Source organism: Salmo trutta, chromosome 2 (assembly GCF_901001165.1).
Source record: "Salmo trutta chromosome 2, fSalTru1.1, whole genome shotgun sequence".
Classification (NCBI taxonomy): domain Eukaryota; kingdom Metazoa; phylum Chordata; class Actinopteri; order Salmoniformes; family Salmonidae; genus Salmo; species Salmo trutta.
Window position 1 is genome coordinate 58,946,832 of NC_042958.1, and position 26,035 is coordinate 58,972,866.

At 41.1% G+C, this 26,035-nt stretch overlaps 1 protein-coding gene across 1 annotated transcript; it reads left to right on the top strand.

Moving 5' to 3' along the window:
- The first annotated feature begins 538 nt into the window (after positions 1-538).
- Positions 539-24,497, top strand: LOC115158957 (elongation of very long chain fatty acids protein 6-like). Its single transcript, XM_029708395.1, has 4 exons — positions 539-886; positions 7,425-7,556; positions 20,381-20,532; positions 21,429-24,497. Exons 1-4 carry the CDS (start codon positions 795-797, stop codon positions 21,863-21,865), a joined length of 813 nt encoding a protein of 270 aa, XP_029564255.1. The 5' UTR covers positions 539-794; the 3' UTR covers positions 21,866-24,497.
- The last annotated feature ends 1,538 nt before the right edge of the window (positions 24,498-26,035 follow it).

The following is a 26,035-nucleotide window of genomic DNA, read 5'->3' on the forward strand; positions in this document are numbered from 1 at the left end:
TTTTGTAATAATTATTCAGTAATCCCTATGCACCATTTTACTCAAATCAAGGAGTAAATACAAATTGTGATATGTGGGACATAGTTTGATTACACAAACCCTGCAGGTGCTGCTGATAAGTCACCATTGTAATTAATACATTGGTCTCTGTGGACAATTAGTAGGCAGTGTAATTTCTATAGGACTACCTTTGACAATAGTTACCAAGTGTATGCAGTTCTTGACACTTCATTCAATGTTTATTAATAGTGCATAACTGATAATATAACTATTCCCTGTCTGACTGGCCAACGCATCCCTAGAGGGGACTCAATATGTTTGGCATAGGGTAGCCTACTTTCAGACAGGATTGGTCTTTGTGTGTGAATCAGTCAAACTGAATGAAACATGCGAACAATTTGGCCTATGTTTCAATCATGAGGCAAATCCTAGTCATTGATTGACCATCCAGTCGAGAGCACCATGAGAGCACGACTAGACGTCTGATTCAAGCTCCGCCTTCTCTCCTTCCATCACTTTCTCTTTCAGTCCGTGAGACAGAGGGGACGTGCCCTACACATAGACATTATAACCAGGCCATACAGTCACTGGGACGTGCTCGCGCTCGGCCACCGTGCGTGAGTGACAGTCGGGAAGTGCATCTCTACTGCATCCTTCCATCTGCTCCGAAACTGAGAGAATTCAGTTGGTATCTGTTGGTTTGTTAAATTCATCGTGGGCTTTTTAAGCAGATTGATAAATGTGAAAACATAGACCAGGAGTTTTAACGGGAAGAAACTGACATTGTTACGAAAATGAACGAGACAGAGAACATCCCACTTGCAGAATACGATTTCGAACGACAATTCGATGAAAAGGGGGCTCTCGAATGGATGCAGGAAAACTGGTAAGTAGACTACCAATTCACCCAAACACATCTGGATAAAAGAGTAGCCTAGCCTACGTGGTCTAAAGCCGGCGAATTCTCCCCCCGTCGCCGCCAATGTTGGCTGAGCTCTCATCCACACACAATGTCATTATTTAGCCTACACGCCATGCAGGCACATTTTTGTATTGCCCACATTCGTCAATTTGATTCCTAACTGTCGCGCACTTTTTCCATTCATAGGCTACCGAAGAGTGCATACAATGTGTTGTGTGGGTTTTGATTATTCTACAAAGTAACGTTTAGTCAATAATTTATACATAAGGCTACTACAGATATAATTATCTTTGAGGCTACTGTACAGGGGGGGGGGGGGACTGGGACAAGAATTCGACCCTGGCATTTTACTAGACCACATCACTGGTGGTGCCACCAACTTACCACCAACCATGCACACACAACCCATCACCACAAACACACTCTACTACACTCTGACCCTACAAACCCTACTTAGACACAGGCAGTAATGCTAACACATAACATTGGCAGTGCAGTAAAGCGTTTCTCAGCTATTTCTGTTCCAGTGACTGGCGGGACATGGTCCTCCTCTTTTTTAACCAGCATATGTTTAAAACAAATACAATATGTAAAAACACTACTGGAGATACAACTCTCCACTATAACTGGGCCTCTGAACTATCCATTTTGTTTCCCTCCCTGTTGTGCTGTCTATCTGTCTCAGCATCTTCTCTGTCTGTCTGTCTGTCTGTCTGTCTGTCTGTCTGTCTGTCTGTCTGTCTGTCTGTCTGTCTGTCTGTCTGTCTGTCTGCTTAACACGTATATGTTATAAAAGCCAACCTAATGACTTAGGCTATAGTTGCCATATTATACTTTCAAAATATGACTAATTTCCAGATTTTTTTTGTGATCAATAAAGATGAATTACATACATCTTTATGTGCACTAACTAATATCATTGGCTAATTAATTTGGGGTTCAACACCTGAGGAAGTGGAAACTCAAAACACATGAACTAGATAAATATGATACCCACTGCTAATAGCCATGTTTTCATCCATTAGAAATAACAATGATACCTACAGAAAGCTGAAGCCCTCCTCTCTTTGACAGGGACAAGGGGACGAAGCATCCAAAGCTGTGTTTTTCCCACAATTGCATTGTGGGAAAAACGATCAGAACACATTTTTCTCTCTAGCGCACAGGAAAGGGGATAGTGGCTCGCTCATTACAGCAGCAGACCCCAGTGAAACAGGCACAGGGGCAGGGCAAACACTTTCATTACAGGAATCATGAGGATAACCGTTTGACCAAATCATGGTTTTAGCCGCCCCCAAAAAGGAAGCTGAAATTGTAGAATGTGCTCTGTTTTCTTTTTTTTTTTTTTTTTTTACAATCCATGACCTTGGCTATCTAACTGATGAGTTGGAGCAGTTCTCTTTGCTGATGCCACGTTTGACTTTGAATGTGAGTTTGAATGACCTCAGCTCAGCCTGTCAGAAAAACGGGCTGGCCCATCTGGGTATTGGTGCAGGCCGTTGTCCACTGATCAGCCAAAGGCTCATTATAGATTAATATAATAGAGAAATTGCTCAATCTTTAAAAAAATAACAGGCCCATGGGCTGCAGGCCATGCCCCAAAAAAGTATAATATATGTACACTACCGTTCAAAAGTTTGGGGTCACTTCAGAAGAAAGTTCTTTGTTTCTGGCCATTTTGAGCCTGTAATTGAACCCACAAATGCTGATGCTCCAGATACTCAACTAGTCTAAAGAAGGCCAGTTTTATTACTTCTTTAATTAGAACAACAGTTTCCAGCTGTGCTAACATAATTGCAAAAGGGTTTTCTAATGATCAATTAGCCTTTTAAAATGATAAACTTGGATTAGCTAACGCAACGCGCCATTGGAAGACAGGAGTGATGGTTGTTGATAATGGGCCTCTGTACGCCTATGTAGATTTCCATGAAATATCTGCCATTTACAGCTACAATAGTCATTTACAACATTAACAATGTCTACACTGTATTTCTGATCAATTTGTTGTTATTTTAATGGACCAAAAATGTGCTTTTCTTTCAAAAACAAGGACATTTCTAAGTGACCCCAAACTTTTGAACGGTAGTGTATATATTTTTTTTGTGTGTGTCAATTTCGACCAGCCCACCCAACGAAAAAATGGTCCAGCCCATCTGGCATTTGCCAGAATTGCCAGATGGCCCTGCTACTGTAAATTGATATACTTATTATTGTTCTCCCGCCCCTTTTCAGATGTCATTGAGGATGCGACCGTCTGAACTTACCTTCAGTTTTCATGTGCATGGTTTGTTGATAATCGGCTATGTTTTATGAACGTTAAAACAACCTTCGATCCATTGCATGATGCAGAAGCCATCCCTTTCAACACTTACAGTACATTGGACGCTTTCCTCTGCCCAGGTGTTGCTGATGCATGCCTAACCTAACGTAGCAGGCGCTAAAATAAACTAGATCCGCTACATACTGGTCTTGATGAGAAGAAGGTTCTCTTCTGCACTGTTCAACCAATCCAGTAAATGTGGAGGAGTTAAGATGGAGTGTCGCCTTGTTAACGTCCAAAAGCAGAAGTCTCGTTACAAGCTCTCTTTCCATTTCCCCTGAAAAACATTTACAACGCCTAGATAGGTATCAGATAACCACGTCATATGTTATATCAATCTGGTGCCCGAAAGCACAGTCGATGACGTGGCACGTAACCATTGGTTGATGAATGCAACGTCTGAGCAGGGGAACACGACCAATGGGCGAGTTCCACAGCGAAAGGCAAGGTGACGCAGCAACCAATGGTTCTGGGCACGTCATCGACTGTGTCATCAACTGAGAAATTGCTATAACATATCATGTGGTCAGCTGATACTTTAGAGTAACTATCTGGGCGTTGTTAGATCTGTCAGGCGTCAGCAAAGTCTAAGCATAGGAACGCGGCCATTGTTACTACAATATGACGGGAAACTCAATGTATAGCCTGTCATACTGCTGTTCACTTCAGTTTGTGTAACATGCACATGCAGTCACATGCAAGAATGATTACTTAATATCTAATGTGATGATTACTGTTAAATACATAGGCGTAAATACATTATAGGATATCAATAGGCCTACATTTTGTAACTGTTTTAATATCAACCCAAAGGCATATCACTTCTCCCTATCAAATTATTATAGGTCTCAAGTGTTTCTCTTTGTGTCCAATGGAAATGTGTGTGGAAAAAGGGGAGTAATTTTTGTTCCTCGGTTAACATCACTAAGGAAACGTTGAGACCCAGTAAGACCACATTCTTGCACAGACTTACTTTGGCTCCTTGTTTGCGTTTTCTGACTGAGTGACAGTGTTGTGTTTCAGTGACAAGCAAGCTGTCAAATGTGGATTGTAAAATTCCAGGGGTATATTCAAGAAACGTTTTGCTGTTGCAAAACTCTAAAACAGAACGAAACGGGGAGGGACCGATCTGAATTTGTCCAATAGAAACTCTTGTTTTGCTCTGTTTGCTGCCGTTTCATTCTTAAACGGTTAACAGTTTCCGTAATGAATACGCTCCTGTAAATGTGCAGTGCTGGCCAAGTAAATTCACCCTGTTTCACCCTGCCCATGCATTCCTCAGATCGAGCTGATGTGTGTAGACTACAGCAAAGTATCAAAAGGGGAGGAGCCGGAGAAGCTTAGAACCACATCTAGTGCAGCACACGGAAACCAATGCTTTGCTTGCATGTGACATCCAGGCCTACGACTGTAATTAATGGCTAGACTTCTGCTTTCTGGGAACATTTGCTCCCACAGGACCCTCCCTTTCTCTCTTTCGAGGAGTAAAAGATGGTGGCCCACACATTGTATTTGTCCTGACTCCTTCACCTCAAAAGGATACAATGACTGCTTCTTGTCGCTTCATTATCTCTCTCTCCCTCTGTATTGCCCATCACACATTCCCTCTCTGTAATGCATAGACACAGTGGTGTTATTGCTCTTAATGCTTCCCTGTAGAATCCTTCATCAGTCTAATGACAGTTTCATCCTCCCTTTGGGACAGACAGAGAATGACCACTGAAGCCCTACTGTATTTAGCGATGTATATAGCCCTACTAAACTGGGTCAAACAACAACATCTTCTCAGTCTAATATGCTCTGTCAATCTGGATTAGTCATCTGGTCTGTCCTCTGCAGTACACACATCATCGCTTTTTAGTATTCAGCCCTTTTCGCCTCAATTTAACTTTTTGGTTAAAAAAATTGTCCAGTCAGTGATCTATCTGGTATTCTTACTGCAACCTGCTCCCAGCTGTTTTCACATAGCCTCACAGTTGATTTTAGACCGGAGTGATGTTTACTCAATCTAATTGCCTCATTACCCACGGGCTTCAGTAGTAGAAGTTCTGGTCAGTATGTCAACATCTAAACTCGGTTAGTCCTTGGCTCCATGACTATGAATGGGAATGGGGACTGTAAAATAGAGCCTTGGCATGGATGGACAGAAGTCGGAGTGGTCTACAGGCCATGTCACTGCCCTATGCCCAGTGGACCAGCCCAATCCTGATCTCTCGTGATCTCTGTAATCTGTTTTAATAGTAGGAATTTATATACAGTTGAAGTCGGAAGTTTACATACATAGTTATTAAAACTAGTTTTTCAACCACTCCACAAATTTCTTGTTAACAAACTATAGTTTTGGCAAGTCGGTTAGGACATCTACTTTGTGCATGACACAAGTTATTTTTCCAACCATTATTTGCAGACAGATTATTTCACTTATAATTCACTGTATCACAATTCCAGTGGGTCAGAAGTTTACATACACTAAGTTGACTGTGCCTTTAAACAGCTTGGAAAATTCCAGACAATTATGTCATGGCTTTAGAAGCTTCTGATAGGCTAATTTACATAATTTGGAGGTGTACCTGTGGATGTACCTGTGGATGTATTTCAAGGCCTACCTTCAAACTCAGTGCCTCTTTGCTTGACATCATGGGAAAATCAAAATAAATCAGCCAAGACCTCAGAAAAAAAATGTAGACCTCCACAAGCCTGGTTCATCATTGGGAGCAATTTCCAAATGCCTGAAGGTACCACGTTCATCTGTACAAACAAAAGTATGCAAGTGTAAACACCATGGGACCACACAGCCATCATACTGCTCAGGAAGGAGACGCGTTCTGTCTCCTAGAGATGAACGTACTTTGGTGCGAAAAGTGCAAATCAATCCCAGAAGAACAGCAAAGGACCTTGTGAAGATGCTGGAGGAAATGGGTACAAACGTATCTATATCCACAGTAAAACAAGTCCTATATCGACATAACCTGAAAGCAAGGAAGAAGCCACTGCTCCAAAACCGCCCCAAAAAAGCCAGACAACGGTTTGCAACTGCACATGGGGACAAAGATCGTACTTTTTGGAGAAATGTCCTCTGGTCTGATGAAACAAAAATATAACTGTTTGGCCATAATGACCATCGTTATGTTTGGAGGATAAAGGGGGAGGCTTGCAAGCCGAAGAACACCATCCCAACCGTGAAGCACAGAGGTGGCAGCATCATGTTGTGGGGGTGCTTTGCTGCGGGAGGGACTGGTGCACTTCACAAAATAGATGGCATCATGAGGGAGGAAAATTATGTGGATATATTGAAGCAACATCTCAAGACATCAGTCAGGAAGTTAAAGCTTGGTCGCAAATGGGTCTTCCAAATGGACAATGACCCCAAGCATACTTCCAAAGTTGTGGCAAAATGGCTTAAGGACAACAAAGCCAAGGTATTGGAGTGGCCATCACAAAGCCCTGACCTCAATCCCATAGAAAATTTGTGGGCAGAACTGAAAAAGTGTGTGTGAGCAAGGAGGCCTACAAACCTGACTCAGTTACACCAGCTCTGTCAGGAGGAATGGGCCAAAATTCACTATACTTATTGTGGGAAGCTTGTGGAAGGCTACCCGAAACGTTTGACTCAAGTTAAACAATTTAAATGCAATGCTACCAAATACTAATTGAGTGTATGTAAACTTCTGACCCACTGGGAATGTGATGAAAGAAATCAAAGCTGAAATAAATCATTCTCTCTACTATTATTCTGACATTTCACGTTCTTAAAATAAAGTGGTGATCCTAACTGACCTAAGACAGGGAATTTGTACTAGGATTAAATGTCATGAATTGTGAAAAACTGAGTTTAAATGTATTTGGCTAAGGTGTATGCAAACCTCCGACTTCAACTGTAGATGATTGAGTTTAGCTTAGCTCGCCTCGTGGCTTGCTGTGTACATTCAGCGTACTGCCACCAAGCAAAAGGAACTAGAAATGTCAACTGCAGTGCCAATCCCAAAAGTCTGCTAAAGACTGACTCATCCATTCACAATGATCAATGATCACATACATGCATTGTTGGAGTTTAAACTAGATTAAAGCTTGTTTGCATTTCCACCCTGCTCTCATCTAAATCATGACCTAGGACACTGGTAGTTACAGTAATCACTTGTGAACTAGTTTGGTGACATGTTTTTAAATTTTTTTCCTGAATAGGAGCAAGTCCTTTATGTTCTGTGGGCTGTATGCTGCGATCATCTTCGGGGGCCAACACTTCATGAGAGAGAGGCCCAAGCTAAACCTGCGCCGACCCCTCGTCCTCTGGTCACTCAGTCTGGCCATCTTCAGGTGAGTGACACACTGACCACTGTGTTTCAGTATATGGCTTTATGTGTTTTTCTAGGCATCATCAAACCAATCAATCAATCAATCAATCAACCAACCAATCAGTGTGATTGAAGCTCTTACTGAACGTTGGTGGTGGTTAGCCTCGTTGTCCTCCCTCATCCTTGCTAACCTCAGCAAGGTAAATGTTGTCCACAAAATTTTTTGAAAAAGAAACATCCCTTTTTCAGGGCCCTGTCTTTCAAAGATAATTCCTAAAAATCCAAATATCTTCACAGGTCTTCATTGTAAAGGGTTTAAACACTGTTTCCCATGCTTGTTCAATGAACCATAAGCAATTAATGAACTTGCACCTGTGGAATGGCCGTTAAGACACTAACAGTTTACAGACGGTAGGCAATTAAGGTCACAGTTATGAAAACTTAGGACACTAAAGAGGCCTTTCTACTGACTCTAAAAAACACCAAAAGAAAGATGCCCTGGGTCCCTGCTCATCTGTGTGAACGTGCCTTGGGCATGCTGCAAGGAGGCATGAGGACTGCAGATGTGCCCATGGCAATAAATTGCAATGTCCGTACTGTGAGACGCCTAAGACAGCGCTACAGGGAGACAGGACGGACAGCTGATCGTCCTCGCAATGGCAGACCACGTGTAACAACACCTGCACAGGATTGGTACATCCGAACATCACACCTGCGGGACAGGTACAGGATGGCAACAGCAACTGCCCGAGTTACACCAGGAATGCACAATCCCTCCATCAGTGCTCAGACTGTCCGCAATAGGCTGAGAGAGGCTGGACTGAGGGCTTGTAGGCCTGTTGTAAGGCAGGTCCTCACCAGACATCAGCGGCAACAACATCGCCTATGGGTACAAACCCACCGTCGCTGGGCCAGACAGGACTGGCAAAAAGTGCTCTTTACCGACGAGTCCCGGTCTTATCTCACCAGGGGTGATGGTCAGATTCACGTTTATCGTCGAAGGAATGAGCGTTACACCGAGGCCTGTACTCTGGAGCGGGATCGATTTGGAGGTGGAGGGTCCATCATGGTCTGGGGCGGTGTGTCACAGCATCATTGGACTGAGCTTGTTGTCATTGCCTGCAATATCAACGCTGTGCGTTACAGGGAAGACATCCTCCCTCATGTGGTACCCTTCCTGCAGGCTCATCCTGACATGACCCTCCAGCATGACAAATCCACCAGCCATACTGCTCATTCTGTGCGTGATTTCCTGCAACACAGGAATGTCAGTGTTCTGCCATGGCCAGCGAAGAGCCCGGATCTCAATCCCATTGAGCACGTCTGGGACCTGTTGGATCGGAGGGTGAGGGCTAGGGCCATTCCCCCCAGAAATGTCCGGGAACTTGCAGGTGCCTTAGTGGAGGAGTGGGGTAACATCTCACAGCAAGAACTGGCAAATCTGGTGCAGTCCATGAGGAGGAGATGCACTGCAGTACTTAATGCAGCTGGTGGCCACACCAGATACTGACTGTTACTTTTGATTTTGACCCCCCCCCCTTTGTTCAGGGACACATTATTCAATTTCTGTTAGTCTCATGTCTGTGGAACTTGTTCAGTTTATGTCTCAGTTGTTGAATCTTGTTATGTTCATGCAAATATTTACACATGTTAAGTTTACTGAAAATAAACGCAGTTGACAGTGAGAGGACATTTATTTTTTTGCTCTGTTTGGAACTAGTTCTCTCTCAGAATTAACCGAAACAGTGTTTAAACTAAACACACATGAACTACGTAAAAATAGCGATTTCTAGAGCGGTATCTCAAAACTTCTTCTTTATAACACCTCTTCTTTAAGGACATCCACGAGAAGGAGATTCTTTGTGCAGATTTAAAGTAAACATCTACATTTAAGTTCAGAAGATTAGAAACACTTGTAGGACATTTTGTGGGTAATGGAGGGTTAATAATGTACTGTAGAAATGTGTCTACTTGAGAGAATGTTCCGGTCAATTCAAGGCCTGTCAACTGTCAACACATTCTTTCGCGGATTTGATGGCTATGCTATCTGTACACACTTACTACACAAAGAAGAATTAGTGTCTGATAATGCAGTTTTAGGATCATTACAGGTACACTCTTAGAAAAAGGGTTCCAAAAGGGTTCTGTGGCTGTAAAATCAAATGAAATTGTATTTGTCACATGCGCCGAATACAACAGGTGTAGACCTTACAGTTAAATGCTTACTTACAAGTAGTTGATGCACCGATATGACATTTTTGGCCGATATCCAATATTTTCCTTGCCAAAAAAAAACGATACTGATAACCGATATTAAACCTTTTTGCGGCCTTTTAAGCATTCTAGTTCAGTTAAATAGTTAACAAACACACATGGACGCAGTGGTGTAAGGCACTGCATCTCAGTGCAAGAGGCGTCACTCCATTCCCTAGTTCGAATCCAATATCACATCCGGCCGTGATTGGGAGTCCCAAAGGGCGACGCAAAATTGGCCCAGTGTCGTCATTGTAAGTAAGAATTTGTTCTTAACTGACTTGCCTAGTTAAATAAAGGTTACACGCACACACACAGCACACTGACCAAAAAGTTATTTTGTTGTCATTTACGTATCTCCCCATTACCAGTAAAACATAATCAAAACCTATTTCGTTCACTTACTTGCTGTGCTGTTTCGTTGTTAATTTGTTCAGTCGTTTCATTCTCAACCAGGATTTCTATGGAACGCTGTTTGGGTCTTTGAGTGTGAAAAAATATAGTGTTATTTGACGTTTCAAATAACACTATTTGACGTGTCAACTAAGATTGTTGACCAATCACGACCTGAATATGATGACTGCACGTCACATAGTAATTTTACGCGTTCATAGTAATTTTACGCGTTCATACATTTTTTACGTAGTTATTACACATTGATTACACTATCACTCGAATTGCATAAGTCACAACGATTCATCGATACGTATGCTATGATGCTGGTAAAGTTGTCTCGCAGACCTTCAGTGCTGGTCATAAAAAAAAGTTAGCTAGCTCATGGATGCAAACAATGTTCTTCTCCAAAAACATAGCAAAACAACATTTGTTTCAGTAGCTATAGCTAGTTAGCTAACTATATAGCTAGGTGTCATCATCTAAAATAACACTAATTTATAAGACAGTTCTTATTTGATAAATGATGGTTGGACCCATCTATGTGAAGCTAGCCACAGTAAGGATTAGCCACAATAGTGGACTTTGCAGTTAGCCTTCAAAATAAAAGTATGGCATACTTCTACTGTTTGTATTCATTTGCATCACTGTCAATTAAATACTTTTATTTTGAAGGCAAACCGCAAATTCCACTGTTGTGCCTAATCCTTATTGTGGCTAGCTTCACAACACATAACCCGGTCCGGTCGAGCGTCACTAGCCAGATTAAGCTAGCTGGCTGCTCTTAAAGTTAGCTATGGACAACAGGGTTAAGTACCTGGCTAGCTATTTATTTTCATGAACTGAAATGTAATTTCAATAGGCAAACAACAAGTGGCAACCTAGCTAATACTTACTCACAAAATATATATTGTGCATCCCTACTTACAAGCCCTTAGCCAACAATGCTTTAAGAAGTTAAGTAAAAAAAATGAAAATAAAATAATTTAACAGCAGCAGTAAAATAACAATAGCGAGGCTATATATAGGGGGTACCGGTACAGAGTCAATGTGCGGGGGCACCGGTTAGTCGAGGTAATTTAGATTTAATGTAGCCAAAGATTATAGGGTCCCCTAGGAAACACTGAACATCACTTTGGTTCTTACCCTGTCACAATAACTCGTCCATGGCATTTTAATTCGTTGTCATGTCAAAGTGCCCACTATTATTTATATTCTAACTATAGAATTACAATAAACAATATATTTCCATGATTCCAAAAGTTCACCCAAGTGTTTTTATCTAATTCACAATTGCAACATTTGGTTAAAAATAAGGCCTAGTTTTTTTGCCCATATGGTGGCAGTGTGGAAATGATCTCAAATGAGTGCAGGAAATGCAGAAATTGATGGAAATACAGGAAATTATTTTATGTTCTAGTTGAATTGAACAGTATTAAACAATCAGAATGGAGAAAGACCCATTGAAATCCTTTTGAATATATGTGTTGCCACCCTAGGGTAACACACTACTCATAATGCAAATTTGGAACTATTATTAATCAAGAACATAAAATACCATCAACTACCGTCAAACCATCAAAAATGGAAAAATACCATGGCATTTTAATTCGTTGTCATGTCAAAGTGCCCACTATTATTTATATTCTAACTATAGAATTACAATAAACAATATATTTCCATGATTCCAAAAGTTCACCCAAGTGTTTTTATCTAATTCACAATTGCAACATTTGGTTAAAAATAAGGCCTAGTTTTTTTGCCCATATGGTGGCAGTGTGGAAATGATCTCAAATGAGTGCAGGAAATGCAGAAATTGATGGAAATACAGGAAATTATTTTATGTTCTAGTTGAATTGAACAGTATTAAACAATCAGAATGGAGAAAGACCCATTGAAATCCTTTTGAATATATGTGTTGCCACCCTAGGGTAACACACTACTCATAATGCAAATTTGGAACTATTATTAATCAAGAACATAAAATACCATCAACTACCGTCAAACCATCAAAAATGGAAAAATACCATGATATGATATTTTGGCCATATCGCCCAGCCCTAAGGCCTACCACGGTTGTGTCACCGGCAAACTTGATGATGGTGTTGGAGTCGTGCCTGGCCATGCAGTCATGAGTGAACAGGGAGTAAGTACAGGAGGGGACTGAGCACGCACCCCTGAGGGGCCCCCGTGTTGAGGACCAACGTTTCGGATGTGTTGTTACCTACCCTTACCACCTGGGGATGGCCGTTAGGAAGTCCAGGATCCAGTTGCAGAGGGAGGTGTTTAGTCCCAGGGTCCTTCTCTTATTGATGAGCTTTGAGGGCACTATGGTGTTGAACGCTGAGCTGTAGTCAATGAATAGCATTCTCACATAGGTGTTACTTTTGTCCAGGTGGGAAAGGGTAGTGTTGAGTGCAATAGAAATTGCATCATCTGTGGATCTGTTGGGGTGGTATGCAAATTGAAGTGGGTCTAGGGTTTCTAGGGTCTAGGGTATCCCTATAGGATAACCTTTTTTAGTGTCAGGTAGAACCTTTTTTGATTCCAGGTAGAACTCTTTTAGATTCCATGTAGAACCCTTTGTGGAAAGGGTTATACATGGAACCCAAAAGGGTTCTACCTGGAAACAAAAGGGCTTTAGCTGGAACCAAAAGGGGTACTTCAAAAGGTTCTCCAATGGGAACAGCAGAAGAACTCTTTTTGGTTCTAGATAGCACCTTTCTTTCTAAGAGTATATACTATTGCAATACTGCTGTGATGCTAGGAAATCCTTGACTTCTGGTGTGAGGTGAGAGAATTTCATTTACATATCTTTGGCTGTGAACCTATATTAATACCCAACAAACATATGTAATCAAGGTGATCTCCCCTTCCTCCCCAAATTCTTAGAAAGCCCACAACCGTTGTGACTGACAATAGCTGATGTTTGGTGGCCTTTCTAGAGCAGTGTTTTTTTTACCGGTGTGACGCAGCACACTGGTGTGCCTTGAGGAACTCTCAGGTGTGCCGCAAAACTTTTCCTTATCTTTATTCTTTTTTGGAACGCTCACTTCTAAATGTGGCCTGTGGAATCCACATGGAATTTTGACATGGGAGCACTATGCCGTTCAGATAATACTTTTAGTGGCACATGGTTTCATTGTATCGTTGTTTCAAGACCAGTGCGCTCAGGCTGTTGTTACATTGATTATCATTTGAGGGGCGCGTATCACGAGCAAATGATCATTTGTGTCATTTGTATCATTTACTGTATCATCCCTTAGCACAGAAACAAACGGAGCAAGGCTTTGTTTTCGTGGGTTGCACCTTCCAATGCAGAAAAGCGCTAATCTCTAGCCCAAACGGTTTAAAACTAAAGACATATTTTACCGGAGAAAAAAAATCATAAGCTAATTTTGCAGGACACTCTTAAAGGGGTGCATACAATTTAATCGTCATCAGTAAGGAACTATGAAAATAGTTCCAATAAACCCTATTTAATCAATAAAAAAACATTTGTCATAGAAAATATGAGTTTCAGTATGGATCAGATGAGATCAGATGTCATTGCCAAAATTTATAAATTAATAAATAAATACAAATGATTTCATTAAGGTGTGCCACAGAGAAAAAGGTTGGGAACCACAGTTCTAGAGCAAAATGGCTCTTTCCCAGGTGGGTGCTACACATTTATAGTGGATGAGGTGAGTTTTAGTCAAACAGTGTACTGTATAATGCTGTAAAAGTGCTATATAAATCCAATCTGTTTTCCTTATCATTAAAGTGGCAATCAGCTGTTGAAACAATAACAAAGTGGACCCCCACCCCTGTTTTGGTAAAAAGCTGAGGGATGGGGCTTGAGAAATGTTCATAGACTCAAGTTCATAGACAGTGCTATGGATGCAAGGACTGACCATCCATGATATAAAAATGATAGTTTTAACCATTTTTGAGGCTATATAGCGTTTGTTTACATTTACTTTGTTTACAAACATTGGAGTAAAACAATATTATATTTGGGGTTCTGATGGAGTATGACAGTCGAACTAAGGTCTTCAAGAATCAATGGGTACATATCATTCATTTCTAAGTAAAAAAATGTATTTAGCAATTGTAGATGGCCCCTTTAAGGAGGAGTCAGGGCCGTTTTGGTGTGCCACCGTTTTGGTCCACCGTTTTGGTGTGCCACCGTTTTGGTGTGCCACCGTTTTGGTCCACCGTTTTGGTGTGCCACCATTTTGGTGTGCCACCGCTTTGGTGTGCCACAGAGGTGCATCATCATCATCCGTGCCCATGTCCTCTGCTGACCCAGCTGTTAATCCTAATCACAGAGCCGTGGGTTTAACCTGCCCACTCAATCCCACTGCTGCTGGCTGGACAGGATAGCGTGTCCTCGGCATATGAAACACTTCATATATTCATTACTGCACCACCACTGCAACGTTCTACCATATGGGGTTTTTAAAAGTAGGCTACTGGCCTGTAATAGATAGGTAGTTACCAATGATGATGTTGGTGTTAGTTACCATAGATAATGTATTGATAGGTGGTTACCAATGAGGATGTTGGTGTTAGTTACCATAGATAATGTATTGATAGGTAGTTACCAATGATGATGTTGGTGTTAGTTACCATAGATAATGTATTGATAGGTAGTTACCAATGATGATGTTGGTGTTAGTTACCATAGATAATGTATTGATAGGTAGTTACTGATGATGATGGTGTTAGGTAGTTACCATAGATAATGTATTGATAGGTAGTTACCAATGATGATGTTGGTGTTAGTTACCATAGATAATGTATTGATAGGTAGTTACCAATGATGATGTTGGTGTTAGTTACCATAGATAATGTATTGATAGGTAGTTACCAATGATGATGTTGGTGTTAGTTACCATAGATAATGTATTCATAGGTAGTTACCAATGCTGATGTTGGTGTTAGTTACCATAGATAATGTATTGATAGGTAGTTACTGATGATGATGGTGTTAGGTAGTTACCATAGATAATGTATTGATAGGTAGTTACCAATGATGATGTTGGTGTTAGTTACCATAGATAATGTATTGATAGGTAGTTACTGATGATGATGGTGTTAGGTAGTTACCATAGATAATGTATTGATAGGTAGTTACTGATGATGATGGTGTTAGGTAGTTACCATAGATAATGTATTGATAGGTAGTTACCAATGATGATGTTGGTGTTAGTTACCATAGATAATGTATTGATAGGTAGTTACCAATGATGATGTTGGTGTTAGTTACCATAGATAATGTATTGATAGGTAGTTACCAATGATGATGTTGGTGTTAGTTACCATAGATAATGTATTGATAGGTAGTTACCAATGATGATGTTGGTGTTAGTTACCATAGATAATGTATTGATAGGTAGTTACTGATGATGATGGTGTTAGGTAGTTACCATAGATAATGTATTGATAGGTAGTTACCAATGATGATGTTGGTGTTAGTTACCATAGATAATGTATTGATAGGTAGTTACAAATGATGATGTTGGTGTTAGTTACCATAGATAATGTATTGATAGGTAGTTACCAATGATGATGTTGGTGTTAGTTACCATAGATAATGTATTCATAGGTAGTTACCAATGCTGATGTTGGTGTTAGTTACCATAGATAATGTATTGATAGGTAGTTACTGATGATGATGATGGTGTTAGGTAGTTACCATAGATAATGTATTGATAGGTAGTTACCAATGATGATGTTGGTGTTAGTTACCATAGATAATGTATTGATAGGTAGTTACTGATGATGATGGTGTTAGGTAGTTACCATAGATAATGTATTGATAGGTAGTTACTGATGATGATGGTGTTAGGTAGTTACCATAGATCATGTATTGATAGGTAGTTACCAATGATGATGTTGGTGTTAGTTACCATAGATAATGTATTGATAGGTAGTTACCAATGATGATGTTGGTGTTAGTTACCATAGATAATGTATTGATAGGTAGTTACCAATGATGATGTTGGTGTTAGTTACCATAGATAATGTATTCATAGGTAGTTACCAATGATGATGTTGGTGTTAGTTACCATAGATAATGTATTGATAGGTAGTTACTGATGATGATGGTGTTAGGTAGTTACCATAGATAATGTATTGATAGGTAGTTACCAATGATGATGTTGGTGTTAGGTAGTTACCATAGATAATGTATTGATAGGTAGTTACCATTGATAAGATAGTTATAGGTAATTAATTACGAAGTCTGACACCAACAGGTACCAACACACTTTTGAACAGCTTCTATCCCCAAGCAGTATGACTGATAAATACCTAACAGAATAGCTACACGGACCGAGTTTACCTTGTATCTTTATTGACCTTTTATTTCAGTATTTGCACCGTCTCTATGCACACTCACAGGGTCATACACACTCACACACACTGTCACTCCAACACACACACAAACACTCACGCCATCATTTACTCACTCACACATAATATGCACATACATTTATACTGACTCTACACATCCGCACACCCTCTCACATGCAAGCTGCTGCTACTCTGTTTATCTTATATCCTGTTGCCTAGTCACCTTACCCCTATACATATCTACCTCCATCACTCCGGTATCCCTGCACATGTACTGTAAATATGGTATTGGAACTGACGTTTTAAATATTTCCTGTATATTGTATGCTTACCTACTTACTTATTGTGTATTTCATATTTCTTATTCTTATTTCTCGTGTTTGTTTAAAAAAATAGATAATAATTCTAGTAATATATTGTTATTGATTATTGCATTGCTGGGTTTTGCGTTAGCAAGAAAGGCATTTCACTGTACTTGTGCATGTGACATTACACTTGGAGTGAATGGAATGGTATCAAAACACACATGGTTTTTATACGTTTGATACCACTCCATTCACTCCATTCCAGCCATTATTATGAGCCGTCCTCCCCTCAGCAGCCTCCACTGTTCTGCACCCTCAACATGTCAACTGTGTCACTTGGTTCTCACTTTGTGTTGTTCCCACTGTTTGACTGAGGCGTTTAGTTACATGGGTTTGAAGACGGCTTCCTGGAGTATTGCTGGATCATTACAATTGATCTGTAAAGAGAGGTAATGTGTTTTCATAGGGCGTCCTAACTGAGACGACGTCACGCTGTACGTAGGAGCCGCTGTGTGTTTCAGATGAGACGGAAAGCTACAGATGGATAGTGTTTACTAAGCATACACATCCTGTTGACAAAGTAAGAGCATGTGTGTCTAAGTCTTTGTTGGACTTAACTGAGGTCTAAAACAGTTGGAGACGGGGGGAAGGACAGCCGGCTGGAGATGTGACCCACTGATATGTCTTATCTCGTTTGTCTTGGTTTCAGATTTCGAGCGCCATGGCAACCGCAACAGTGACCGTTCACATAGTTGAGAGCTATATCACTTTGCATCATGGCATCGCAAAGCTGACGGTATAAAATATAGTTGAGCGACGTATTTTGCATTACGTTATGACAGCCACAAAGCTGACAGTTCAGGTGTATCGTCTAGCAGCAAGATAGAAATATGAGCCGAATTCGTGTACAAAATACTTACTTATAGTCAACTCTGATCGACCATGGGCATTATACTTGTGTTGACGTTTTTTCCTATACCAATTACTTGTATGTAACTGTGAATTCCCTATAGTTAGACTGAGCAAATCAAATCCACTTATTTTATCCCATGTGCCGAATACAACAGGTATACAACGAATACAACCGTACTGTGAAATGCTTACTTACTAGCCCTTAACCAACAATGCAGTTCAAGAAATAGTGTTAAGAAAATATTTACTAAATATACTAATGTAAAAATAAAAAAAATAAAGTAGCACAATAAAATAACAATACCGAGGCTATATACACGGGTTATCGGTACCGGTATCGGAGTCAATGTGTGGGGGGTGCATGTTAGTTGAGGTAGTTTGTACATGTAAGTAGGGGTAAAGTGACTATGCACAGATAATAATAAATAGTGAGTAGCAGCAGTGTTAAATCTAAGGGGGGGATGGTGTATATAGTCTGGGTAGCCATTTGATTAATTGTTCAGCAGTCTTATGGCTTGGGGGTAGAAGCTGTTAAGGAGCCTTTTGGACCTAGACTTGGTGCTCCAGTACCGCTTGCCGTGCGGTAGCAGAGAGAACAGTCTATGATTTGGGTGACTGGAGTTTTTGACAATTTTTAAGGCCTTTGTCTGACACCGCCTAGTATATACAGTTGAAGTTGGAAGTTTACATACACTTAGGTTGGAGTCATTAAAACTAGTTTTTCAACCATTCCACAAATTTATTGTTAACAAACTATAGTTTTGGCAAGTCGGTTAGGACATCTACTTTGTGCATGACACAAGTCATTTTTCCAACAATTGTTTACAGACAGATTATTTCACTTATAATTCACTGTATCACAATTCCAGTGGGTCAGAAGTTATCTTACACTAAATTGACTGTGTCTTTAAACAGCTTGGAAAATTCCAGAAAATGATGTCATGGTTTTAGAAGCTTCTGATAGGCTAATTGACATCATTTGAGTCAATCGGAGGTGTACCTGTGGATGTATTTCAAGGCCTACCTTCAAACTCAGTGCCTCTTTGCTTGGCATCATGGGAAAATCAAAAGAAATCAGCTAAGACCTCAGAAAAAAACTTGTAGACCTCCACAAGTCTGGTTCATCCTTGGGAGCAATTTCCAAACGCCTGAAGGTACTACGTTCATCTGTACAAACAATAGTAGGCAAGTATAAACACCATGGGACCACGCAGCCGTCATACCGCTCAGGAAGGAGACGCGTTCTGTCTCCTAGAGATGAACGTACGTTGGTGCGAAAAGTGCACATCAATCCCAGAACAACAGCAAAGGACCTTGTGAAGATGCTGGAGGAAACAGGTACAAAAGTATCTATATCCACAGCAAAACGAGTCCTATATCGACATAACCTGAAAGGCCGCTCAGCAAGGAAGAAGCCACTGCTCCAAAACCGCCATAAAAAAGCCAGACTACGGTTTGCAACTGCACATGGGGACAAAGATTGTACTGTTTGGAGAAATGTCCTCTGGTCTGATGAAACAAAAATAGAACTGATTGGCCATAATGACCATCGTTATGTTTGGAGGGAAAAGGGGGAGGCTTGCAAGCCGAAGAATACCTTCCCAACCGTGAAGCACGGGGGTGGCAGCATCATGTTGTGGGGGTGCCTTGCTGCAGGAGGGACTGGTGCACTTCACAAAATAGATGGCATCATGAGGGAGGAAAATGATGTGGATATATTGAAGCAACATCTCAAGACATCAGTCAGGAAGTTAAAGCTTGGTCGCAAATGGGTCTTCCAAATGGACAATGACCCCAAGTATACTTCCAAAGTTGTGGCAAAATGTCTTAAGGACAACAAAGTCAAGATATTGGAGTGGCCATCACAAAGCCCTGACCCCAATCCCATAGAAAATTTGTGGGCAGAACTGAAAAAGTGTGTGCGAGCAAGAAGGCCTACAAACCTGACTCAGTTACACCACCTCTGTCAGGAGCAATGGGACAAAATGTATTGTGGGAAGCTTGTGGAAGGCTACCCAAAATGTTTGACCCAAGTTAAACAATTTTAAAGGCAATGCTACCAAATACTAATTGAGTGTATGTAAACTTCTGACCCCCTGGGAATGTGATGAAAGAAATAAAAGCTGAAATAAATCATTCTATCTACTATTATTCTGACATTTCACATTCTTAAAATAAAGTGGTGATCCTAACTGACCTAAGACAGGGAATTGTTACTAGGATTAAATGTCAGGAATTGTGAAAAACTGAGTTTAAATGTATTTGGCTAAGGTGTATGTAAACTTCCGACTTCAACTGTAGGTCCTGGATGGCAGGAAGCTTGGCCCCAGTCATGTACTGGGCCGTACGCACTACCCTCTGTAGTGCCATATGGTCGGATGCCAAGCAGTTGCCATACCAGGCGGTGATGCAACAGGTCAGGATGCTCTCGATGGTGCAGCTGTAGAACCTTTTGAGAATCTGGGTACACATGCCAAATCTTTTCAGTCTCCTGAGGGGAACAGGTATTTTCGTGCCCAATTCACAACTGTCTTGGTGTGTTTGGACCATGATAGTTTGTTTGTGATGTGGACACCAAGGAACTTGAAACAGATGCACTTGACACTATCTCTTTAGTAAATCTATGTGTTTCATTCCACAGTATCATCGGAGCGGTCAGAACCGGTTGGTACATGTTCCATGTCCTCAACAAAAGCGGTTTTAAGCAGTCGGTGTGTGACACCAGCTTCTACAGCGCCCCTGTCAGCAAGTTCTGGGCCTACGCCTTCGTCCTGAGCAAGGCCCCAGAGCTGGGTAAGGAATGTCCCAAATAGGGTCCCGTTCTGAATGCTTCAGATAGATATATGTCATATGGAACAGACATACTTCTTTGTCATGCAGTGTAGAATAGTCAGCTCGCCTCGAGCTGATCTATACAAGACAATTCTATATACTCAATGTGACCCTGGCCCACGAATGGGAGAGATGGAGGGGGTTGTAATTGGTCAATTATGTCAGAGGGCAAATCAGAGAGAAGGAGGCTGGTGCAGGACAACAACAAAAAACTTGAAACAATTTGTCTATTTATGTGATTCCGGAAGCACATACCTCAAGAGCTATGTGGCCGCAAGGTGATGCCATTTCCTCTCCCAGAGCAGTAATCTAGTCACTTAGGCCTATCTGTCAGTCAGACAGGGGATGCAGTAGCGCTGGTAAATGGACAGAGATGCTGACTGACTGCGCTATGTCTCTTCCTGAGCAAGAGACAGGAAGGGCATGCTCGCGTTCTAGAATGGGACAGATGTTCAATATATTAAGCCTGTTTAGTTTGTACTGTACAGGGTGTGAGGTTTGAGTTTATTGGAGTGTGTTAGGATGTTGTTGTATGCTTCCTTGTGTGTGTGTGTGTGTGTGTGTGTGTGTGTGTGTGTGTGTGTGTGTGTGTGTGTGTGTGTGTGTGTGTGTGTGTGTGTGTGTGTGTGCAGCTCTTTACTGTACTTTTTGAGGACCACAAACAGACATCCCATCTTTCCAGGTCATTTTTGGAAGTGAGGTCCAAATATCCGGTCCTCAAAATGTTTTTCTTCTACTGTGTGTGGTCACTAGTGTTTGAGAGAGAGTGAAAGTGATCAAACATCAGAGTATAACTAAGTGATTTCTCCCTCCCTCCCTCCCTCCCTCCCTCCCTCCCTCCCTCCCTCCCTCCTCAGGTGACACGGTGTTCATCGTGCTCCGTAAGCAGCGCCTCATCTTCCTCCATTGGTACCACCACATCACGGTGCTGGTCTACTCCTGGTACTCCTACAAGGACCAAGTGGCAGGCGGCGGCTGGTTCATGACCATGAACTACCTGGTCCACTCCTTCATGTACACCTACTACGCTGCCCGGGCTGCGGGCTACCGGGTGCCGCGACCCTGCGCCATGGTCATCACGGCCACCCAGATCATGCAGATGATGATGGGGCTTGCTGTCTTAGGCTTGGTCTACCATTGGATGCACGAAGTGCGCTGTCCCTCCTACATGCCCAACATCGCCTGGGGCTCGCTCATGTACCTCAGCTACCTGGTCCTGTTCGCCTCGTTCTTCTACAAGTCCTACCTCAAGGGCGCCGCTTACAAGGTTGGCAAGGGATCCAAGGCCGAGTAGGGGCTGGATTCGTCAGAGGCAAGTTGCACACTGGGCAAGTCATATTAGAGTGTGTGTCTAATTGAGAAGAATATCGCGTTGTGCCATGATGTGAGTCACAACTGGTTTTAATGGTTGCTGGGTCCACGGCAATTGTGACGAGCCATTTTTTCCCCACCCCGACTTTGTATAGCTGTAGCTTATCTAACGAACTAGAACCATGGATTACATGATAATAGAACGGTCGTTGAGAGTGGACCAGGGAACCAGTGCATGGTCAACACAGTTTAATATACTATGATGGATGGATGAAAGAAAGGGAGGAGACAGATAGAGAGAGAGGTCAGTTTGTGTTTGACTAATGTACTACTCGCTTCATTTTGATTTCTTGGCTTCGTTAATCGATCTCTTTGACCCGCTGCTTCAGTCAGAGTCCAGTGAAAAACAGCCATATGTGGCCTGAGGCGTCTCCAAGGGCAGTTTACAACCGCGTTTGCAGTCTGCACGTTCATTGAATTTGACAGTCACATGTGTTCATTCATACAGAAAGAAAGACTCCTAGTGAAATCTGGTGCTTTTTAGACCAGCGCTGAGAATTATCTCACTAACTTATAGGAAGTGTATTGAAGTGATGATTAAAAGGAATTAATGAAGGATAATGTTTCTGTTTTAGTTGTAGGGAATTTTCTGGGAATGGGTGGGAGGAGATGAGCGCACTGAAGGGATTGACACTCGGAACAATGTGTCCATTGTAAATAATATATCTTAAGAATGTATTTATTTTCTTAAAATCTCAAGTCTCTGGTGGTAGTTAAAGTGTACCAGGAAATAGTGTGACTCACTAAGGTTCTGCCTGTCTTAAATTGTGCAGTTTGAGTTTTGCACTTTTGTATTTTAAACAGTTTTCTTTACATCACAACAATGCACTATATTGTTTCGTTGTTTTTTTAAGTCTTTCTACATCTGTTCATTAAAGAAAGGGAAGTCCCCTGGCACCACATTGCTTCTTAAAGGGAAAAGTCATGAAGGTTATCTTTGCTTCTTAAAGGGAAGGTCATGAAGGTTATCATAATGTCTGTGTGGTAAGAGTTGCATTGTCATGTAAGAACTATTTGAGTCTAAGAGGTCAACTTTTTTGATTTTCACATTTGATAGATATTGCTTTTCTACATGGTAGAAGAAAATATCCATATTCTTATATACTAGTATGAAAACCAAGGATAGGAGGATAGGTTATAACGCTACACAAAGAGACACATTCCTTTTTCGTTCCACCTATTTTAAATATGACCACCAGTGCAGATTGGATAGGGGCTCAGGTCAAGACAGCGAAATAGTTTTTGTTGTTGTCTAGAAATCTAGTAGATGCAGAAAATAGTGTCTTGTAAGCACACCTAACCACTAGTGAGTTTTAACCCTTGGCAGCTTGTGTGTCTTCCTTTATGTTTATTATGGAGCTGTACTGTATTATCTCCCTCCTACCCATAATCCTAGAGCCATACTGGTGTGAGCACATGTTCTTTAATGTATGTTTGTATCACACTGAGAGTAGTTACCATAGCTTAAAGTACAGGGACTCTTTTGAAGGGTAATGGTAACTACTAACACTTGCCTAACACTTGCCTTCATAAGCACTACTTATAACCCCCATAACCCAAGCTGTGACTTCAAGTGTCATAGATCTCATAGTCTATCTATGGGTTTATTAGCTTCCAGCACAAAGTGAGACAGTCTTGCCTGTACACAACTGGTAGTCGCCAAATGTCTTAAAGGGAAATTTCAAAATGGTTCAACTTCATATCCATCATTTCCAGCACTACTCCAACATCATGCATCATCTGGTGTGCATCGTATGATTTTAACTAAGTAGTAGGCAATGCCTACTCATCATTAGTTGAAATCACACCAGATGATGCCATTGGAAAAACGTACCTTCCTTCATCTTTTTGACTGCAAAACATAGAAACGTGCCATTTTCACGTATGCTGATGTTGGGGTAGTGCTGAATATGAAGTTTACATTTTTTCACACATTTCCTTGAAATAGGGCTTCTAATCCTATTATAATGTTGTGTTTTATGAAGGAGTTACACTGTCCTTATGTAATACCCTTCATATGACTCAGCTGTAACACCTGATGCTGGAGCAGGCACATACTGTACTACCATTATTATAGACTAGTCCAATGAGCTTAGCAGTGTTTCGAAGTGTGAATATTTTTTAAGGCCATACTAAATCTGAAAAGTACATTTCTTTCACTTGGCTGTCGTTGTGTCAATAATGCTGATATTGCGATCATGATGTGACATTCTAAATGTTGTCCACCCTCCACCTTGAAACCGACGGTTGCATTTTAGTTGTAAAACATCAGGACGATAGTACGCAGGGTATAAACTTAGTTTCTAATACATTGATTCGTGTGCCAAATGATGCTTCTGCAGATTTCTACTCTGTTAGGTAAATGTGAGCAGAGTTATTGTTTGTGTGTTGTCTTTGCTGATATAGAGTGTAAGAAAACATGCTTATGCATCCCTATGAGGAAGGTACGTAACTGATATGAAAGGGCAACAAAAACTGTCTTAAGGGCTTTAATGTTTAAATGTGCAGATTTTAAATGTCGAAACAATAAATTCATGTCTGTTTTGAAAGACTTATTCATTGTTTCGTTCTTGCTGAAATCTGAACTACATCTGTGCGTCTTTGTTAGATGCATATGCACATGTACAGTCAGATCCAAAATGATTGGCACCCTTGAGAAAGATGAGCAAAAAAGACTGTATAAAAGGTATTCTACAAATACTGAGCTATAGGTAAAAGGAAACACTTGAGGAAATGAGGGATATAAAGTATATTGAAAGCAGGTGCTTCCACACAGGTGTGGTTCCTGAATTAATTCAACAATTAACATCCCATCATGCTTAGGGTCATGTATAAAAATGACCAGTTGCCCATTATTTTGGCTACCATGGCTAGAAGATAAGATCTCAGTGACTTTGAAAGAGGGGTCTCAAAGGAGCATAGGGGGTTTAAAGTGTGTGTGTGTGTGTGTGTCTCAGTCATCAGATCTCAACCCAATTGAACTCTTACGGGGAGAGTCTGTAATGGCGACAGACGGCGTTTTCCACCACCATTAAACAAAACACCAAATGATGGAATTTCTTGTGGAAGAATGTTGTCGCATCCATCCAATAGAGTTCCAGATACTTCTATGCCAAGGTGTATTGAAGTAGTTCTTGCTCATGGTGACCTAACGTCCTATTAAGACACTCTACAGTATGTTTGATGTTTCCTTTATTTGACAATTACCTGTATATTGTATGCTCCAAAACATTTTTTATACAAAAAAATTGATTTTGTTTAACAAGTAATATTTTTTTTCTCTCAATATGTTAAATTGGCTGCACCCCTGTTTTCAATACTTTTCAATACCTCACCTTGCGAGGATAACGGCACTGAGCCTTTTTCTAGAATGTTTTATGAGATTGGAGAACACATGGGGAGGGATTTTAGACCATTCCTCCATACAGAATCTTTCCAGATCCCTGATATCCTTTGTCTGCGCTTATGGACTGTCCTCTTCAATTCAAACCAAAGGTTTTCAAGTCCGGAGACAGATGGCCATTGCAAAACGTTGATTATGTGGTCAATTAACCATTTCTTTGTGGATTTTAATGGGGTTATTGTCATGTTGGAAGATCCACTTGTGGCCAAGTTTCAACCTCCTGTCAGAGGCAACCAGATTTTGTGCTAAAATGTCCAGGTACTGGGTAAAGTTCATGATGCAGTTGACCTTAACAAGGGCCCCAGGACCAGTGGAAGCAAAATAGCCCCATAACATCAAAGATCCACCATCATATTTTACAGTAGGTATGGGGTTCTTTTCTCTAAAGCTCATCATAGCCTCTTGGGAGTGAACAAGATAGTAGCCAAGCTGGCAGATGCTGATATCTGCTGCTACCAAAACAGACAATGCCAAGTAAATTGGTCCAAATCCCTGACACAGAGGGAACATCACTCAGATACAATTCCTGAGCGAGACAGGTCCAGTGGTTTCTTACTGTGGAATTCTCACAATGGCTTACCTAACAACATTTAGTATGACACCCCAAAACGCTACACAAAGCACGAAACTGCAAGGGCTGCTCCTCTCAAAAACTTCAGGGAAGCTTACTACTACCAGATCCTCTGTGTG